The sequence below is a fragment of the Oncorhynchus masou genome, chromosome 8 (genome assembly GCF_036934945.1).
Source record: "Oncorhynchus masou masou isolate Uvic2021 chromosome 8, UVic_Omas_1.1, whole genome shotgun sequence".
NCBI lineage: Eukaryota > Metazoa > Chordata > Actinopteri > Salmoniformes > Salmonidae > Oncorhynchus > Oncorhynchus masou.
Window position 1 is genome coordinate 38,966,435 of NC_088219.1, and position 17,437 is coordinate 38,983,871.

General features: G+C 41.9%; 1 protein-coding gene across 5 annotated transcripts in view; it reads right to left on the minus strand.

The window, feature by feature from the left end:
- pisd (phosphatidylserine decarboxylase) overlaps window positions 1-10,468 on the minus strand; it is a 48,017-nt gene extending 37,549 nt beyond the window's left edge. The window contains exons 1-3 of one of the 5 annotated variants that reach the window (XM_064972418.1): window positions 10,271-10,468; window positions 8,463-8,533; window positions 4,038-4,213 (exon numbers count right to left, since the gene is read on the minus strand). In XM_064972418.1, the coding sequence (XP_064828490.1) occupies window positions 4,038-4,213; window positions 8,463-8,533; window positions 10,271-10,374 (351 nt within the window). In that variant the 5' untranslated portion in view covers window positions 10,375-10,468. Of the gene's footprint in view, window positions 1-335; window positions 441-4,037; window positions 4,214-8,462; window positions 8,534-9,285; window positions 9,398-10,270 lie in introns of those variants that run through there. The other 4 variants (XM_064972419.1, XM_064972420.1, XM_064972422.1 and 1 more) reach the window with 4 other exon arrangements.
- Window positions 10,469-17,437: the final 6,969 nt, after the last annotated feature.

The window sequence follows — 17,437 nt, forward strand, 5'->3', positions numbered from 1 at the left end:
ACTCGCAATCACAGCCGGATGTGATACAGCCTGGATTCAAACCAGGGAGTTTAGTGACACCTCTTGCACGGAGATGCAGTGCCTTACACACACATGGACGTAGTGGTCTAACTATTTAACAGTACTAGAATGATTAAAAGGCAACAAAAATGTTAAATATCGGTAATGACCAAAAATGTTGTATTGGTGCATCACTAGTTAGAGCTACGGTTAGTAGATATAGTTGAAATCGTAGTCCATCTGTAGATGCTCTACAGACTCAGTATCAAAATAAGGTGTTATGAAATATTTAAACGTATCCATCCACACAAATGTAAAATATGTTGCACCAATACCTCAGTGGCACTCTTTGCAGAGAGATTTAGCAGTTCCTATTTGGGTAGAGACTAGAGAGTGAGACTAACAGCGAACGCTCCCATCCCTGTAGCTGCCTCTGAATTGTGCATTTGGCTTGTCCGAGGGAAAAGTGAGGGCCCCTCTCCAGGCTGCTCATTACCATTCCAGTCACGTCTCAGCCCAAACTCACCCGGAGAAAAACTCAGACCATTGTTAGGAGGGCATGTGCATTTGGTTCTTTGAGAAGCGTGGGGCAAACTATGTATTTGTTCCAATGGGTTGTGTGTGTTGACTAGGGCTGAGCGATAAACTATAAAAACTACCACGGTATTCATTCACGGACCAGTTTGGATTTTTATATTACCTTCTATAAAACGGTATTTTTAAGTTTTATTTGTCACATTAAATATTTCAGAGCTGGGCCAAAGATACATTTTGATGTATCTTGTTACAAATACAAGACACTAAAGACCAGCATATCAAACCAAAACACTTTCTCAAAGTATTATATTACGATTAAATACAGATATATTGGAGGTAGTCAGTCATTTCGAAATACATTTGCAACAGCAACAGTAACAAAAACACATTTCACTTGCTATGTCGGTGATTGTTTATCTACCTTAGATGACTGCACCGACTCAGTCGCTCTGTTTAAGTGTGTCAGATAAAAGGACCATAACTTAAACAACTCCACATTGGTTATTATTTTAGGCCTTGTTTCAGGGGTGGAGCTCATTCAAATAATACCCAGCGTGCTTTGCAAGTGTTCATTTAGTAGACACTTACCATAGTGCCATGAGACTTCTGATACGAATGCAGGGTGAAATGGGGCCAGAAAATTGTGAATCGCACAAAAAAAAATTATATAGAAAACTATTTTGAAAACAAATTACAGTTTCAGAAATATCTTGTTACAAAATACATTGGATTGTAGTTCAGGCCGTAAAAATGTACATTAAAATACTAAAGTAATTTAAATACACATTTCAAAATACAAAATACAGTATGAAACTGCCAACAGCTAAGGCCTGCTAGCAAACTTGCCAGCACAACAAGTCAACAACTTCAGGAAGGTACGCTTGCCAAATTCCCTCGTGGCATGTTGTACTGAACAGTTCACAGGGGGTGGAACCGAAAGTCCATCATGTTTGCGGTTCCATGGTTATTTACAATATGGCGAGAACTTCATTTGCAGTCAAGGAAAATCTCCAAAACAATCCCCCATACCAGTCAATGAGCTTGCATTTCCACTGGGAACCTCACCCCACACTCTATTCATTGCAGATTCCTATTGAGCAAGTCTGCTGGCCAGGCCCCCCAAAAAGTCCATTTCACAATAAGCAAAAATGTATTACAGTTTTGGTGAATAAATAATCACCCTTTTGTAGCTACAGCAAATAAGACCACCAAACTGTCAGTTTACATATCACTTTTAAAAACGGGATGTTTTGTCGGGTTGAATTTTGTCAAAAGCAAGTCTCTCGCTTAGCAGTACAGTAGTAGGAAAGTATAAGAGACTTAAGTCCATAGTGTGAACAAAGGCACTGAATCTACAGAGTGGGAAAGAGAATAGAAAATGTCCTCATACTAAAGAAATAGCATTTTATTTGGTGTATTTAGCATGTCTTGGGGGTATGATATTAGTGTGTGGACCCCAGGAAGAGTAGCTGCAGCTTTTGTAACAGCTAATGGGGATCCTAATAAAATACCAAATCTGACAGAGCTTGAGAGGATCTGCAGAGGAGGAAGGGGGGGGGGGAGACTGTCAAATACAGGCGTGTCAAGCTTGTAGCGTCAAACCCAAGAAGACTTGAGGCTGTAATCGCTGCCAAAGGTGCTTCAACAAAGTACTGAGTAAAGGGTCTGAATACTTACGGAAATGTGATACATTTTTCTATATATATTTCTTTTTAAAGTCTAAAAACCTGTTTATGCTTTGTCATTATGGGGTAATGTGTGTAGATTGATGAGGGAAAAAAGTAATACATTTTAGAAAAGGCTGTAACGTAACAACGTGGAAAAAGTCGAGGGGTCTGAATACATTGTGTGGAAACGTGACAAATCGCAATACGTATCGGTACCCAAGTATTGCGATAATATCGCGAGGTTCCTGGCAATTCCCAAACATACCTTTCAGGCTATCACTTGACCTCAAATGTACACATTGCTTTATGCCTACACACACACACACACACACTTGCAAATACAATACTGCAACCTGGGCTTTACCCATGATAATTTGTGCAAGAAGTGAGATCTATATTGCTTCATGTATAGGCTACATTATTGCTGCATCTTGTCTCGACAGCGCTGTGATCCTCTTGACATTCATGTTGGTAAATGCCCTGAAGGCTTTAAAATGGACCGTTATAGAAATAGGTGATTTTCAAGTCTGACTTGTACAGTATCTAATGCACTCATGGATGATAACACTACAGAAAGAGGGAAAAAGTCCCTGAAACTGCATGAAAAACAGGCTTATAACCTATGATTAGTCCATCCGATGTTACGGAAGTTATCTGCAATGACATCACCTATGGTGTCACTTGGCGCTCTCCCATGTTAAATAGCCTAAGCAAACAAACAATAAGCTTTGTGAAGCCTGTTGTGATTATTCCTATGGCACACAGACAAAGGGCCTGTTGTGATTACTCCTATATGACACCAACACTATGGACACTAGACAAAGGGCCTGTTGTGATTACTCCTATATGACACCAACACTATGGACACTAGACAAAGGGCCTGTTGTGATTACTCCTATGGCACACAGACAAAGGGCCTGTTTTGATTACTCCTATATGACACCGACACTATGGACACTAACGGTGACCCTCCTCGCTCGTCACTAATCTAACAGTCAAATCTCACAGAAGGAGCCTCAGTATCACTTCTGGATCTGTTCCAAACCAACTTGATTAAGTCAAAAACGTGTAGGGCATTAGAGGCCCAAACTGAGGAACAAATAGGCCTAGTTCTGCACTCAGAAAAACAGAACTAACACAGAGAACTTAAACTGATGAAGCCAAAATACCTGATATAATTCAAAGCAATGTTGTGATCTCAGCAAACAACATTTTGCCTACATTGGCATTTTGCCTAGATAGGTGCAACAGAACTGAAAATGTCTTCATGTGAAAGCAATGCATTTCGCAACAGCTGCTCATCTTGAACACGAGGGTAGGTACTTTCCAACTATTGGGGAAGGAACAGCGTTATGGCAACACAAACATATTCCCTGTGGATCCACAAAACACAGACAACGCAAAACAGAGAAACAGAACACAGACAATGCCAGCAAGCAGGAAGAAAAGAAAGAGCAGCATCGAGGAAGAACACAAATGGACAGCATCCGACAGACAAACACGTAGGAGCTCAATCACACAACACACACATCCTTTGAGTCTTAGCAATGTACACACTTCTCAGCATCCAGAGGTGTCAACTTGAGGTTGAGCGTTGGTCTTACACGGAGGGACTGAAAAACCATGGTGCTCAATCATACCGAGTGTGGATTTTCCTGGCTGCAGTGTTGTAATTCAAGTGAGCTACTCAATTCCAACCAGTAAACAGTGCGCTGAATTAGTGTTGACAGCAAGCATAAGACAAGTGATATTTTTCTGCACAATATCCATACCTGGGACCATGAGCAGGTCCAAAGATACAGTACAGTAGATTGACACTTGAATTTACCCTACCTGGGTGTCATTGGCGATGCGTGGAGGCACCTCCACGCCAATCTTCGTTAACTGGCGGTCCTTGTAGCGACCGTACTGGTCGTATCCCATGTAGCCTCCGCCGGTGGCGATGAGGAGGGGAAAGGGCCTGACGCGAGCCTGAAGGCCTAGAGAGGTTGCATTGAACTGCCCTCGCCCTGAATATACACAGAGGTATATATTAGGAACAGTTTAAGCATTTCCCCTTAACAAGTATCGCATATAAAGTACCAGTCAAAAGTTTGTACACCTACTCATTACAGGTTCATTATTTTGCACACTGTAGAATAATAGAAGACATCAAAACTATGAAATAACACATATAGAATCATGTAGTAACCAAAAAAGTGGTAAACAAATACAAAATATATTGTATATTAAAGATTCTTCAAAGTAGCCACCCTTTGCCTTGATGAAAGCTTTGCACACTCTTGGTATTCTCTCAACCAGCTTCATGAGGTAGTCACCTGGCATGCATTTCAATTAACTTCTTATGGCTTGGGGGCGCTATTGTCATGTCCGGATGAAAAGTGTGCCCAAAGTAAACTGCCTGCTACTCAGGCCCAGAAGCTAAGATATGCATATAGTAGATTTGGATAGAAAACACTCAAGTTTCTAAAACTGTTTGAATGATGTCTGAATATAACAGAACTCAAATGGCAAGCAAAAACCTGAGAAAAATCCAACCAGGAAGTGGGGAATCTGAGGTTTGTCGTATTTCAAGTGATTGCCTATCCAATATACAGTGTAAATTTGGTTTGATTGCCCTCCCGAAGACTTCCACGCAATGTTAACAGTCTTTAGAACGTTGTTTCAGGCTTCTACTGTGAAGGGGGAGTGAATAAGAGCTGTTTGAATCAGGGGTCTGGCAGAAAGCCTCGAGTTTAGTCATGCACGCAGCCATGAGCGCGAGCTCCGTTCCTTTTAATTTCTAAAGACAAAGGAATTGTCCAGTTGAAATATTATTGAAGATTTATGATAAAAACATCCTAAAGACTGATTCTATACATTGTTTGACATGTTTCTATGACCTATAACAGAACTTTTGACTTTTCGTCTGGACTTAGTGCCCACGCCTTGTGCATTTGGATTACTGGACTAAACGCGCAAACAAAAAGGAGGAATTTGGACATAAATTAGGGACTTTGTTGAACAAAACAAACATTTGTGGAACTGGGATTCCTGGGAGTGCATTCCGATGAAGATCAAAGGTAAGGTGAGCGCTGTCACTCAGATTATCGCATGGTGTGCCTTTGCCGTAAAGTTTTTTTGAAATCTGACACAGCGGTTGCATTAAGAGAAGTATATCTTTCATTCTATACATAACACTTGTATCTTTCATCAACGTTTATGATGAGTATTCATGTAAATTGATGTGGCTCTCTGCAAAATCACCGGATGTTTTGGAAGCAAATTTTGTTATTTTACCTTTTTTTAACTAGGCAAGTCAGTTAAGAACAAATTCTTATTTTCAATGACAGCCTAGGAACAGTGGGTTAACAGGTGTGCCTTGTTAAAAGATAATTTGTGGAATTTCTTTCCTTCTTAATGCGTTTGAGCCAATCAGTTGTGGTGACAAGGTAGGGGTGGTATACAGAAAGATGTCTGGTAAAAGAGCAAGTCCATATTATGGAACGAACAGCTCATAAGCAAAAAGAAATGACAGTCCATAATTACTTTCAGAAATCAACGTCAGTCAATATTGAAAATAAAGAACTGAAAGTTTCTTCAAGACTAGAGTGCTGTCTAAGGGCTATTTGACCAAGGAGAGTGATGAGTGCTGCATCAGGTGACCTGGCCTCACCGTCTCTGAATTTGCTACCCTGGTGTCAGAGGTGAGATGGCCCCCCTGTGGGGCCATTGGAGGTTATGCATAGATTTGGTACCATTTGAAAGAAAACACTTTGAAGTTTATAGAAATGTTAAAATAATGGAGAATGTAACAATACATATGGTAGGAAAAAATCCAAAGAAAAACCAAGCAGAAGTTTTTTTTGAGAGAGACCATCCTCTTCGAAATGTAAAAGAAAGCTCATATTGTAAAATAGCTCCCTGAATGCAATTCCTATGGCTTCCACGGGGTGTCAGTCTGTTCAAAGTTTCAGGCTTGTAACTTCAAAAACAAATAAGAAATAAGAGTTTTTATATGAAGACAGTCTTGAAAATCCATATCATCGCGCGCCATGATGAAGTTGAGCTAAAATCGGTTCCCTATTGAACATACGTCTTTCCGAAAGAGAATAGTTTGATTACTCTGTAAATACAAACGTATTTTGACTTGTTGAAACAAAGTTTAGGGGTAGATTATCAGATTCCTTTCGCTGCAAGTTGAACGAGTGGATTACTCAAATCGATGGCGCCAACTATACGGACTTTTTGGGATATAAAAAAGGATTTTACCTAACAAAACGACACTAAATGTTATCTCTGTGACTCTGGATGACAAATCAGAGGAAGATTATCAAAAAGTAAGTGAATATTTAATCTTTATGTGAATGTATGAAACCTGTGCAGGTGGAAAAAATATTTTGATGTGGGACGCCGTCCTCAAACAATCGCATGGCATGTTTTTGCTGTAACAGCTACTGTAAATTGTACAGTGCAGTTAGATTAACTTCTTACGGCTGAAATCCCGTTAACGGGATCGATTTGACAACAGCCAGTGAAAGTGCAGGGCGCCAAATTCAAACAGAAATCTCATAATATAAATTCCTCAAACATACAAGTATTATACACCATTTTAAAGATAAACTTGTTAATCCCAGCAGTGTCCGATTTCAAAAAGGCTTTACAGCGAAAGCACACCATATGATTATGTTAGGTCAGCACCTAGTCACAGAAAAACACAGCCATTTTTCCAGCCAAAGAGAGGAGTCACAAAATGCAGAAAGAGATCAAATGAATCACTAACCTTTGATGTTCTTCATCAGATGACACTCATAGGACTTCATGTTACACAATACATGTATGTTTTGTTCGATAAAGTTCCTATTTATATCCACAAATCTCAGTTTACATTGGCAAGTTATGTTCAGTAGTGTTTTGCTTCCAAAACATCCGGTGATTTTGCAGAGAGCCACATCAATTTACAGAAATACTCATCATAAATGTTAATGAAAATACAAGTGTTATACATGGAATTAAAGACATACTTTTCCTTAATGCAACTGCTGTGTCAGATTTCAAAAAAGCTTTACGGAAAAAGCACAGCATGCAATAATCTCAGTTACAGCGCTCAGAGACCAAAACAAGCCATACAGATAACGGCCATGTTGGAGTCAACAGAATTCAGAAATAGCATTATAAATATTCACTTACCTTTGATGATCTTCATCGGAATGCACTCCCAGGAATCCCAGTTCCACAATAAATGTTTGTTTTGTTCGATAAAGTCCACCATTTATGTCCAAATACCTCCATTTTGTTCACACGTTTAGTTCACAAATCCAAATTCATGAGGCAGAGGCACTCATGTCAGATAACAGTTCCATTACAGTTCGTAGAAACATGTCAAGCGATGTATAGAATATAGAATCAATCTTTAGGATGTTTTTACCATAAATCTTCAATAATATTCCAACCGGACAATTCCTTTGTCTTTAGAAAGGAAAAGGAACGCAGCTAACTCACGGGTGCACGTGAGACTGAGCTCATGGCATTCTGCCAGACACCTGACTCAAACAGCTCTTATTCTCTCCCCCTTCACAGTAGAAGCCTGAAACAAGGTTCTAAAGACTGTTGACATCTAATGGAAGTCTTAGGAAGTGCAATCGGACCAAATTTTACACTGTATATTGGATAGGCAAAGACATGAAAACTACAAACCTCAGATTTCCCACTTTCTGGTTTGATTTATTTCTCAGGTTTTTGCATGCCATATGAGTTCTGTTATACTCACATATATAATTCAAACAGTTTTAGAAACTTCAGAGTGTTTTCTATCCAAATCTACTATAATATGCATATCTTAGCTTCTGGGCCTGAGTAGCAGGCAGTTTACTCTGAGCACCTTATTCATCCAAGCTACTCAATACTGCCCCCCAGCCATAAGAATTTAACAAGATTTTAAGCTTTCAGCCAATATAAGACATTTATATGTACCTAAATGTTTAACCACTATAATAACTATTCAAAATTTTTGAATTACGCACCCTCCAATTTGACAGGAAATTGTACCGCCAGCGGTACACAGATTCCCAAACAGGTTTTAAAAGAACGTTTGTAAGCGATACAGGGTAGTAAAGGGTAGTAGTAGTGAAGCTAGTGTGTTCACCAAGTGTGCTCATCTTATTAGCAGAGACTAATGCGAAGGTAGCCTAAGAGTGTGTCAACAGCCTCAGTCATCAATATGTGGGTTGTAAAAACCTGGGTCTGGTCTGGGACTGAGGATGTCATTGTGAAACTCACCACTGGATAATGAACACCATGGCCACTGCTGAAACTGCCGGGCTCTTTGTGCTCTGAGGAGGAGCCAGTCACTGCACAGACAGAGAAGCAGCACATATTGTAAATGTACCCAATGAGATGGACTCAAATGTAGTTTTTCCTACTTGTCTGCGTCAAACTTATTGGCATTATGATACAATACACAAACTATACCAATAACTGAGGAGTGGCTGTTTGACAGCCAGATGAAGGCAAAAAGGAACTCACAAAAACAGCAACCCTCCTGTTCGGGTTGGACATGTCTGTAAGGCTATTAATACTAAGGCATGTTCCAGAAACTGTCACTGACAATTTGACAGACAAAGCAGAATCATAAAGTAGGTCGGTGTGGTATACTTAAACAATAAGGCACGAGGGGGTGTGCCCGGATACAGCCCTTAGCTGTGGTATACTGGCTATATACTACAAACCTCTGAGGTGCCCCATTGGTGTTATAAAACGGGTTACCAACGTAATTATAACATTTGTTTTAATGTTTGTCATACCAGTGGTATACGACACATTTTAGCCAATCAGCATTCAGGGCTCGAACCACCTAGTTTATATAAAAGTCTATAATATACTATATTGCTGAAAAGTAGATTTGTTGACACGAGTAACAAGATATTGGCATCATACGGTAAGCGCTTGCTAGTTAGCTTGCACTAGCTGGCTAGCTAATGTTAGCTGCAAGAATTTATGAAATTAGTAAACCAGAATTCATTTTCTCCCACCGAGACAGCTACGGTGTCTTTGCGACTCTTCCAATAGTGTGTAGCTAGCACACATTGAAATAGAAATTTACCTATTACCTGCCAAATCTCCCTGCATTCAGTGGCAGCTGATAAGAGCACACCTTTCCTAAGGACGCTGCCATCTTGTGAGTGTGTAGAACGCTAGAGTTCTTCTTTAAAGTGTTAAGGCAGACATTATGGTGTATTGCCGCCACCTACTGTACGGAGTCTTTAAATGTTATTATTTTTTGAAATATTACTCCCCAAACGAACGCTATATGTGCATGCTGCCACCTACTGTTTTGGTTGTATATCAGCCCAAATAATTAAAATAAAACTAAACAAAATAAACTCAATGTACTCCTTTATTCAGTTTCAACTGTGGACGCCCATCCCTACAGGAAGGGCATCTTCGGACATGCTTTGCAATGCTTCAACAGTAAAGTCCTGGTCCTTGTGTAATGTGATATTGTACCCCCTAGCCCAATTGTCCTTTGTATATTATTTATACACACACACACACACACACACACTTGTGTTCCCACATGTACTTCCTGTATTGATTTGTTGTTAATAAAAAAACGGGAGAAAAACAAGTGAAGTCCCGGAATCTCCAACTTTTCAGCCGCAGATACTGTATCGTTACAATGTCCAGTTTCTTTGACTTTTTGTTCAGTACAATTTATATTTGCAATAAACACAATAAAAAAAATCCACCTTCACCATCAGCATACCTGCTCCCCTCAACTGTTGAACAACACTGAATCTACGGTCTTGACAGATGGGTATACAGAGAAGATTTACTTGGGTCCTAACTGTTGAACACTGAATCTGCGGTCTACGGCGCATCCACCGCCATATTTTCAGCTCCCTAAGCTCCTTCAACTATTTCACGTGCATCAGTGTAGGAGCCCAGCTGTGTAGCCCTGGACACTTTACACGTGTACAAACGGGCACTCCGGGGAATTGGGAATGTGTTTTCCGTCACAATTACACCATCGAACACCCTCAGATTCTTCAACATTCCTCCGGCACACACTTGATACATGTCCATACCTTTTACAATTCCGGCAAAACAACGGATTGGACACAAAAGCTCTCGCCGCATATCTAACACATCCCATCTTCACATGTGAATGGGGATACTCTTCGTCAAACATCAATAATACCGACGGTCTTTTTAATTTCTTCAAATCCACTTCAAAATTCCAGCGTGCTTCAACTACTCCTGGTATGCTCTTTATAAACCACGAGGCCTCCACATCCAACGCGACGCCAAGAAGGCCAGCGTTAACAACCAATCACAACTCGGTTTTGAGGTACGCTGCTGCTTCTTCTTCTTCTTCTTCGGGGTTTATCGGCGGTTGACATCCACGTATGGTGCTTTACCGAGACATGCTGTACTGGAGTGTGGGCCAGAGACAGGGAGAAACTAAATCCTACCTACCAGCCCCATTGCTCTTAAACAAAGATAACATATTTGAGACTAAATCTAATGATGTTGTACTCAGTATACTCACATACTAGATATCAGCCTCTCTCTTTGCCTCTGATAATGCCCTCCACACTGTAGTAATACATGCTCCACGGTCTCTGTTTCCTGGCAATAGTCACACCTTCCTGTTGGATGCTTTCCCATCACAATTAAAGTCTTATTCAACCGGCCGTGTCCCACCCTTAATCTTGTAAAAATATCCTCTTCTCTTCTGTCCCTTCCTACTGTCCTCCCCTCCCTGACGTTCCTCTGTACTTGAAATAAATGCCTGTCCTTATGTAACAGTATAACTTTAGACCGTCCCCTCGCCCATACCCGGGCGCGAACCAGGGACTCTCTGCACACTTCAACAACAGTCACCCACGAAGCATCGTTACCCATCGCTCCACAAAAGCCGCCGCCCTTGCAGAGCAAGGGGAACTACTACTTCAAGGTCTCAGAGCAAGTGACGTCACCGATTGAAACACTATTTAGCACGCACCACCGTTACACTTAGTATCTCTATTCCACTGCTCCTGCCATCTCTGCACCATCACTGTCCATATCAGGCTTTTAGCCTCTGCCTTGCTTATCACTTCCACATGGGGTAGGACCCAAGTAAATCTTCTCTGTATACCCATCTGTCTAATCCTGCCATGGATTTGTTGTACCTCAAAGCAGGTTGTGGCTGCTATGTGAGCTAAAGGACTGGAGACTCAACATTACACATGAATCAGAGCAAATAACTACTCTGTGTGGCTTGACTTCCTCCACCCACTGCAAGGCCAACAGTATGGCCATCAGCTCCGCCATATATACAGTCAGATGATCTGTAAAACGTTTCCTGACTGCCACCCCACATTCTTGCACTACAAATGCTGACCCAGTACGTCCTGTCATTGCATCTTTTGAACCATCTGTGTAAATGGCCACAAAATCCTGATACACAGTATCCAGACTTCTCTTAAACGAATCAGATGGATCATCACCCTCCCTATCTTTCTGTAGTCTCTCCAACACTTCTAGATTAACTACTGGAGGTGGGAGGAGCCACGGTGCATTTACAGGAATAGCTACTGTTGGACTAAACTCCCTTCCATACAGTCCCATCTCCTTCCCCTGGGTATTACCCCACCCACCAAAAGCTTGTGTTCTGTCTTCGCTCATGTTAACCAGCATGCCTGTAGAATACCTTTTGCCGGATGACACCCCATGTCCCTGTAGGTTGACCCAATAATTCATTTCCAGCTACTGTCTCCTAATCTGCAATGGCATATCCCCCATCTCCACCTATCGTGCTGCCACTGGGGACGTCCAAAACGCCCCACTACATATTCTGAGACCTTTTAGCCTTTCCAATGATGTCCGGGCTGCTGAACCATACGCTATACTGCCATAGTCTATCACAGATGAGGTCTGGGCTGCCGAACCATACTCTATACTGCTATAGTCTATTACAGATCAGATCAATGCAACATACATGGTCCTCAATGAGGAACACCCAGCTCCCCTCTCCTTCCCCGTCAGACAGCGCATCACATTTAGCACCTTCTTACACTTTCCCAGCCCTCTCTCAATGTGTTCTGCTCAGGTCAGCCTAGTGTCAAAGTACACCCCAAGGAACCTGAAGGCCCCCACCCTCTCCAAGGTTCTCCCATATAACCTCATCTCCCACCTTCTTCCTGGTAAAGAACAGAGAACAGAGAACAGAGAACCTGGACAGAGAACCTGAATCCCCACATTAATGCCCATCGCTCTACCTCATCAATTGCTTTCTGTACCTTCCTGACTATGTATGGCACATTTCTTCCCCTCTTCCATAAGGCCCCATCTTCTGTAAATAACCACCTCCCAATATCCGGCCGTACCTGAGAGTAAACATCATTGATCATGATTGATCTTCCTCCTACCCTCATTATATCAACATGAATAACAACCCCTCCTTCCACATCATATCATAGACACATCAAAAAAGACAGCTGCAACAGTTTCCTGGTTCACCTGAGCCTTCCTGACCTCTGCTTCTAAGGAGAGCACTGGGTCAATAGTTCCCCTACCATTCCTGAACGCACTCTGATGTGGAGATACAAGGCCCCTGCTCTTCAAGAAGTTAGTTAGTCTCTCTGTAATCATACGTTCCATAATCTTACATTCATGCGATGTTAAAGCTATTGGCCGATAGCTTGTTGGCCCCGTTGAGTCCTTCCCTGGCTTCCGGATTGGTACCACAACTGTCTCCTTCCATCCAGTACCTCATCACTAAGACTGGCCAACATAACATAGCACACCTCATCTTTCCCAGGTGAGGTTAACCCAGCCTTACCTATTGCCCTTTTCACCTCTGCCATGGTAAATGGTGCATTCAACGCATCATTTACATCCTTCCTCCTATCCAGCACTCCAGGATGCTCCTCTCCTGTTGTCTCTCTCCCCATCTGCCCCATTTGCCAAGTTATGCACTTGGACAAATGCTTTGGCCATCATCTCTGCCTTCTCTCATCTGTCACTGCCACATCCTTCCCACTCGTCAACACTGGATAATCCCACTCCCTTCTGACCCCACTCATCCTCTTAATTATCCCCCACACTTCTTCCACAGGTGTTGCCCTTCCAATGGTGTCACAGAACTGATGACCTCTTTGCCTGACGGATAGTTCTCTGCACCAGGGCCTGGGCCTGCATATACTGAATCAGATGTTGGAAGTTATGCCTCCCTTTCAGTACTTTAAATACCCTGTTCCTACTCCTCACCATTGCCCCACACTCCTCCGTCCATCATTGGACTGCTTTCCTCCTCCCTGAACTGTTAGGTATATCCTCAGTAGCTGCCCCCACTAACGCTGTTCTCACCCAGTTATTCAGACTTTCCACATCCCCTCACATATCCACCTGAGCCATCACTTGCTCACTCAGCTCCTTAAAACCTGTAAAGGCTCGGGACAATACTGCCCCCTTTGGATGAATTGCGTGCCCATAGTAAACTGAAAAGAAATCTGTCCAAAATTGCTAATATATGCATATAATAATTATTATTGAATAGAAAACACTCTAAAGCTTCTAAAACCGTTTGAATTATGTCTGTATGTATAGCAGAACTCACAGGGCAGCCAATCTCCCAAACTAATTTTCTCATCCAGAAAGTTGGGCCAACTTTGAAGTCATCGCCCCACCCTTCCCAACCAGCTATGGATCTGGGAACAGTTTCTATGTCTTCCGCGAGATGTCCTCTATCAGTAGAGCGTTTAATTGTGCAAATCCCGCTAGCTTTGACCCTTTGGCAGGCAAAATTGTGAGTGTCGCGAGAAAATAGATGCGCATTCGGGCGCGAATTGTACACAGTCATTCCCCCCTTCCAGATTGTCTGAGAAGAATTGCTTTTGTCCGGTTGAATCGCCAATTGTTTTGTACGTTAATAACATCCTAAAGCTTGATTCTGCACTTAGTTTGACCAGTTTAGTCGACATATAATATGTAATTTTGAAGTTTTGATGCGCAACTGTTCAGGACCAGAAGTCATTTTGGATGCATTTCAGCTGGAACTTGAAGCATATGCTAATACAAAGACACACGACTTGAAACCAAACAATGTTTTGGGTAAGTATGACTCCTTCCACTACATTCTGATCGAAGACCATCAAAGGTAAGGGAATATTTATGTTGTAATTTTGTGTTTCTGTTGACTCCAACATAGCAGAGAAATATTGCTTATGTCTGAGCGCCGTCTCAGATTATTGAATAGTGAACGATTTCTGTAACGTTAAAAAGAAATGTGACAAAGCGATTGCATTAAGAAGCAGTGTATCTTTCTAACTATATGTAGAACATATATATTTAGTCAAAGTTTATGATGTGTATTGCTGTTATCTGGCGTTATCTGGCGGAGCTATCTACAATTTCTCCAGACATTTTTTAGCATTTTCTGAACATGGCGTCAATGTAAACGGAGATTTATGGATATAAATAGCATATTATTGAAAAAAACATAAATGTACTGTGTAACATGTCCTACTACTGTCATCTGATGAAGATTTTCAAAAGGTTAGTGAATTATTTTTCTTTTAATCCTGCGTTTGTGATTGTGTCTTTTGTTCGACAAAATGGCTACATATCGTCTGTGTCTTTGTGGTGGTTTGACATACATACAGTGCCTTGCGAAAGTATTCGCCCCCTTGAACTTTGACTTGGCCATTCTAACACCTGGATATGTTTATTTTTGAACCATTCCATTGTAGATTTTGCTTTATGTTTTGGATCATTGTCTTGTTGGAAGACAAATCTCCGTCCCAGTCTCAGGTCTTTTGCAGACTCCATCAGGTTTTCTTCCAGAATGGTCCTGTATTTGGCTCCATCCATCTTCCCATCAATTTTAACCATCTTCCCTGTCCCTGCTGAAGAAAAGCAGGCCCAAACCATGATGTTGCCACCACCATGTTTGACAGTGGGTATGGTGTGTTCAGGGTGATGAGCTGTGTTGCTTTTACGCCAAACATAACATTTTGCATTGTTGCCAAAAAGTTCAATTTTGGTTTCATCTGACCAGAGCACCTTCTTCCACATGTTTGGTGTGTCTCCCAGGTGGCTTGTGGCAAACTTTAAACAACACTTTTTATGGATATCTTGCCACTCTTCCATAAAGGTCAGATTTGTGCAATATACGACTGATTGTTGTCCTATGGACAGAGTCTCCCACCTTAGCTGTAGATCTCTGCAGTTCATCCAGAGTGATCATGGGCCTCTTGGCTGCATCTCTGATCAGTCTTCTCCTTGTATGAGCTGAAAGTTTAGAGGGACGGCCAGGTCTTGGTAGATTTGCAGTGGTCTGATACTCCTTCCATTTCAATATTATCGCTTGCACAGTGCTCCTTGGGATGTTTAAAGCTTGGGAAATCTTTTTGTATCCAAATCCGGCTTTAAACTTCTTCACACCAGTATCTCGGACCTGCCTGGTGTGTTCCTTGTTCTTCATGATGCTCTCTGCACTTTTAACGGACCTCTGAGACTATCACAGTGCAGGTGCATTTATACGGAGACTTGATTACACACAGGTGGATTGTATTTATCATCATTAGTCATTTAGGTCAATATTGGATCATTCAGAGATCCTCACTGAACTTCTGGAGAGAGTTTGCTGCACTGAAAGTAAAGGGGCTGAATAATTTTGCACGCCCAATTTTTCAGTTTTTGATTTGTTAAAAAAGTTTGAAATATCCAATAAATGTCGTTCCACTTCATGATTGTGTCCCACTTGTTGTTGATTCTTCACAAAAAAATACAGTTTTATATCTTTATGTTTGAAGCCTGAAATGTGGCAAAAGGTCGCAAAGTTCAAGGGGGCCGAATACTTTCGCAAGGCACTGTATGTGCTATGTTTTCGCCGTAAAACATTTTAGAAATCTGACTCGCTGGGTAGATGAACAAGGTGTTTATCTTTCATTTGAGCTTTTGGACTTGTTAATGTGTGGAGGTTAAATATATCTAAGAATATTTTTGCATTCTGTGCGCCATCTTTTAAGTTGAGCGTGGGGGGGGGTGCCCTTGGGGAATGTGTAGCGTGAACACGGTATTAAACTGATGCCATTGTCCCTTCCAAACACCCACCTGCCTACTCTATCCATTGACACCTCCTCCTCCCTCTGGCCTACTGTGCATACTATGGGATAATGGTCACTCCCCACTGTCGACTCCTCCCATACCTCCCACTCACAGATTCCTGCCATTGCACTAGATACCAGAGTGAGGTCCAAGGCAGACTCTTCCTGTGGCTACATTAATACATCATTCAGGCACACCAGATCTTTCATTTTTATCAGATGTTCCATCACTTGGCCTTTTCTATCCATCTCCACACCACATTACCTTTCTTCCATCCTGGCCCTCCACCATTTCCAGCACTTCCAGGTCCAGTATCTGACACATATTATAGTAGTTCACCACTCCTCTCAACCACACCTGCACCACCACATATTCCGGTTCAATACCTTTGCTTAGCATCTTGTAAGGAAGTCCTTGCTTTATGAACGTGGTACATCCCCCTCTAGCCTACATCACTGTCCCTACGAACCACTACATATCCCTGTATGATAAACTCCACAGTCGGTTTGAACCATGTTTCCTGACAAGTTAAAGGGATAGTTCACCCAAATTACAACATTCTATGTGTTTCCTTACCCTGTAAGCAGTCTATGGACAAGCTATCGCCCCGTAGCGCTCACTTCTATCATCATGAAGTGCTTTGAGAGGCTAGTTAGGGATCATATCACCTCCACCTTAACCAATAGCCTAGACCCACTAAAATGTGGGTCTGAACCCCACCCTGTGCAACTGGGTGCTGGACTTCCTGACGGGGCGACCCCAGGTGGTGAAGGTAGGCAACAACACCTCCGCTATGCTGATCATCAACATGGGGGTCCCACAAGGGTGCTCAGTCCCGCCCTGTATTGTACTCCCTGTTCACCCACGACTGATTGGCCACCCATTTCTCCAACTCAATCACCAATTTGCAGATAACACAACAGTCGTAGGCCTGATTACCAACAACTATGAGACCGCCTACAGCAGCGGTTCCCAAACTAGGGGTACGACCCCATGTGGGTTTTCCGGATATGAAAATTGGGTCACGGGAGAATATCCAAAATCCTGAAGAAAAAAACATACCTACAAAAGAAGATATATCGTCTCCATATCTCAAAATCATTGCAATGTGGTCAACCTTAAAAATCTCAATGAAAATGATTCAAATCTAAAAGCTC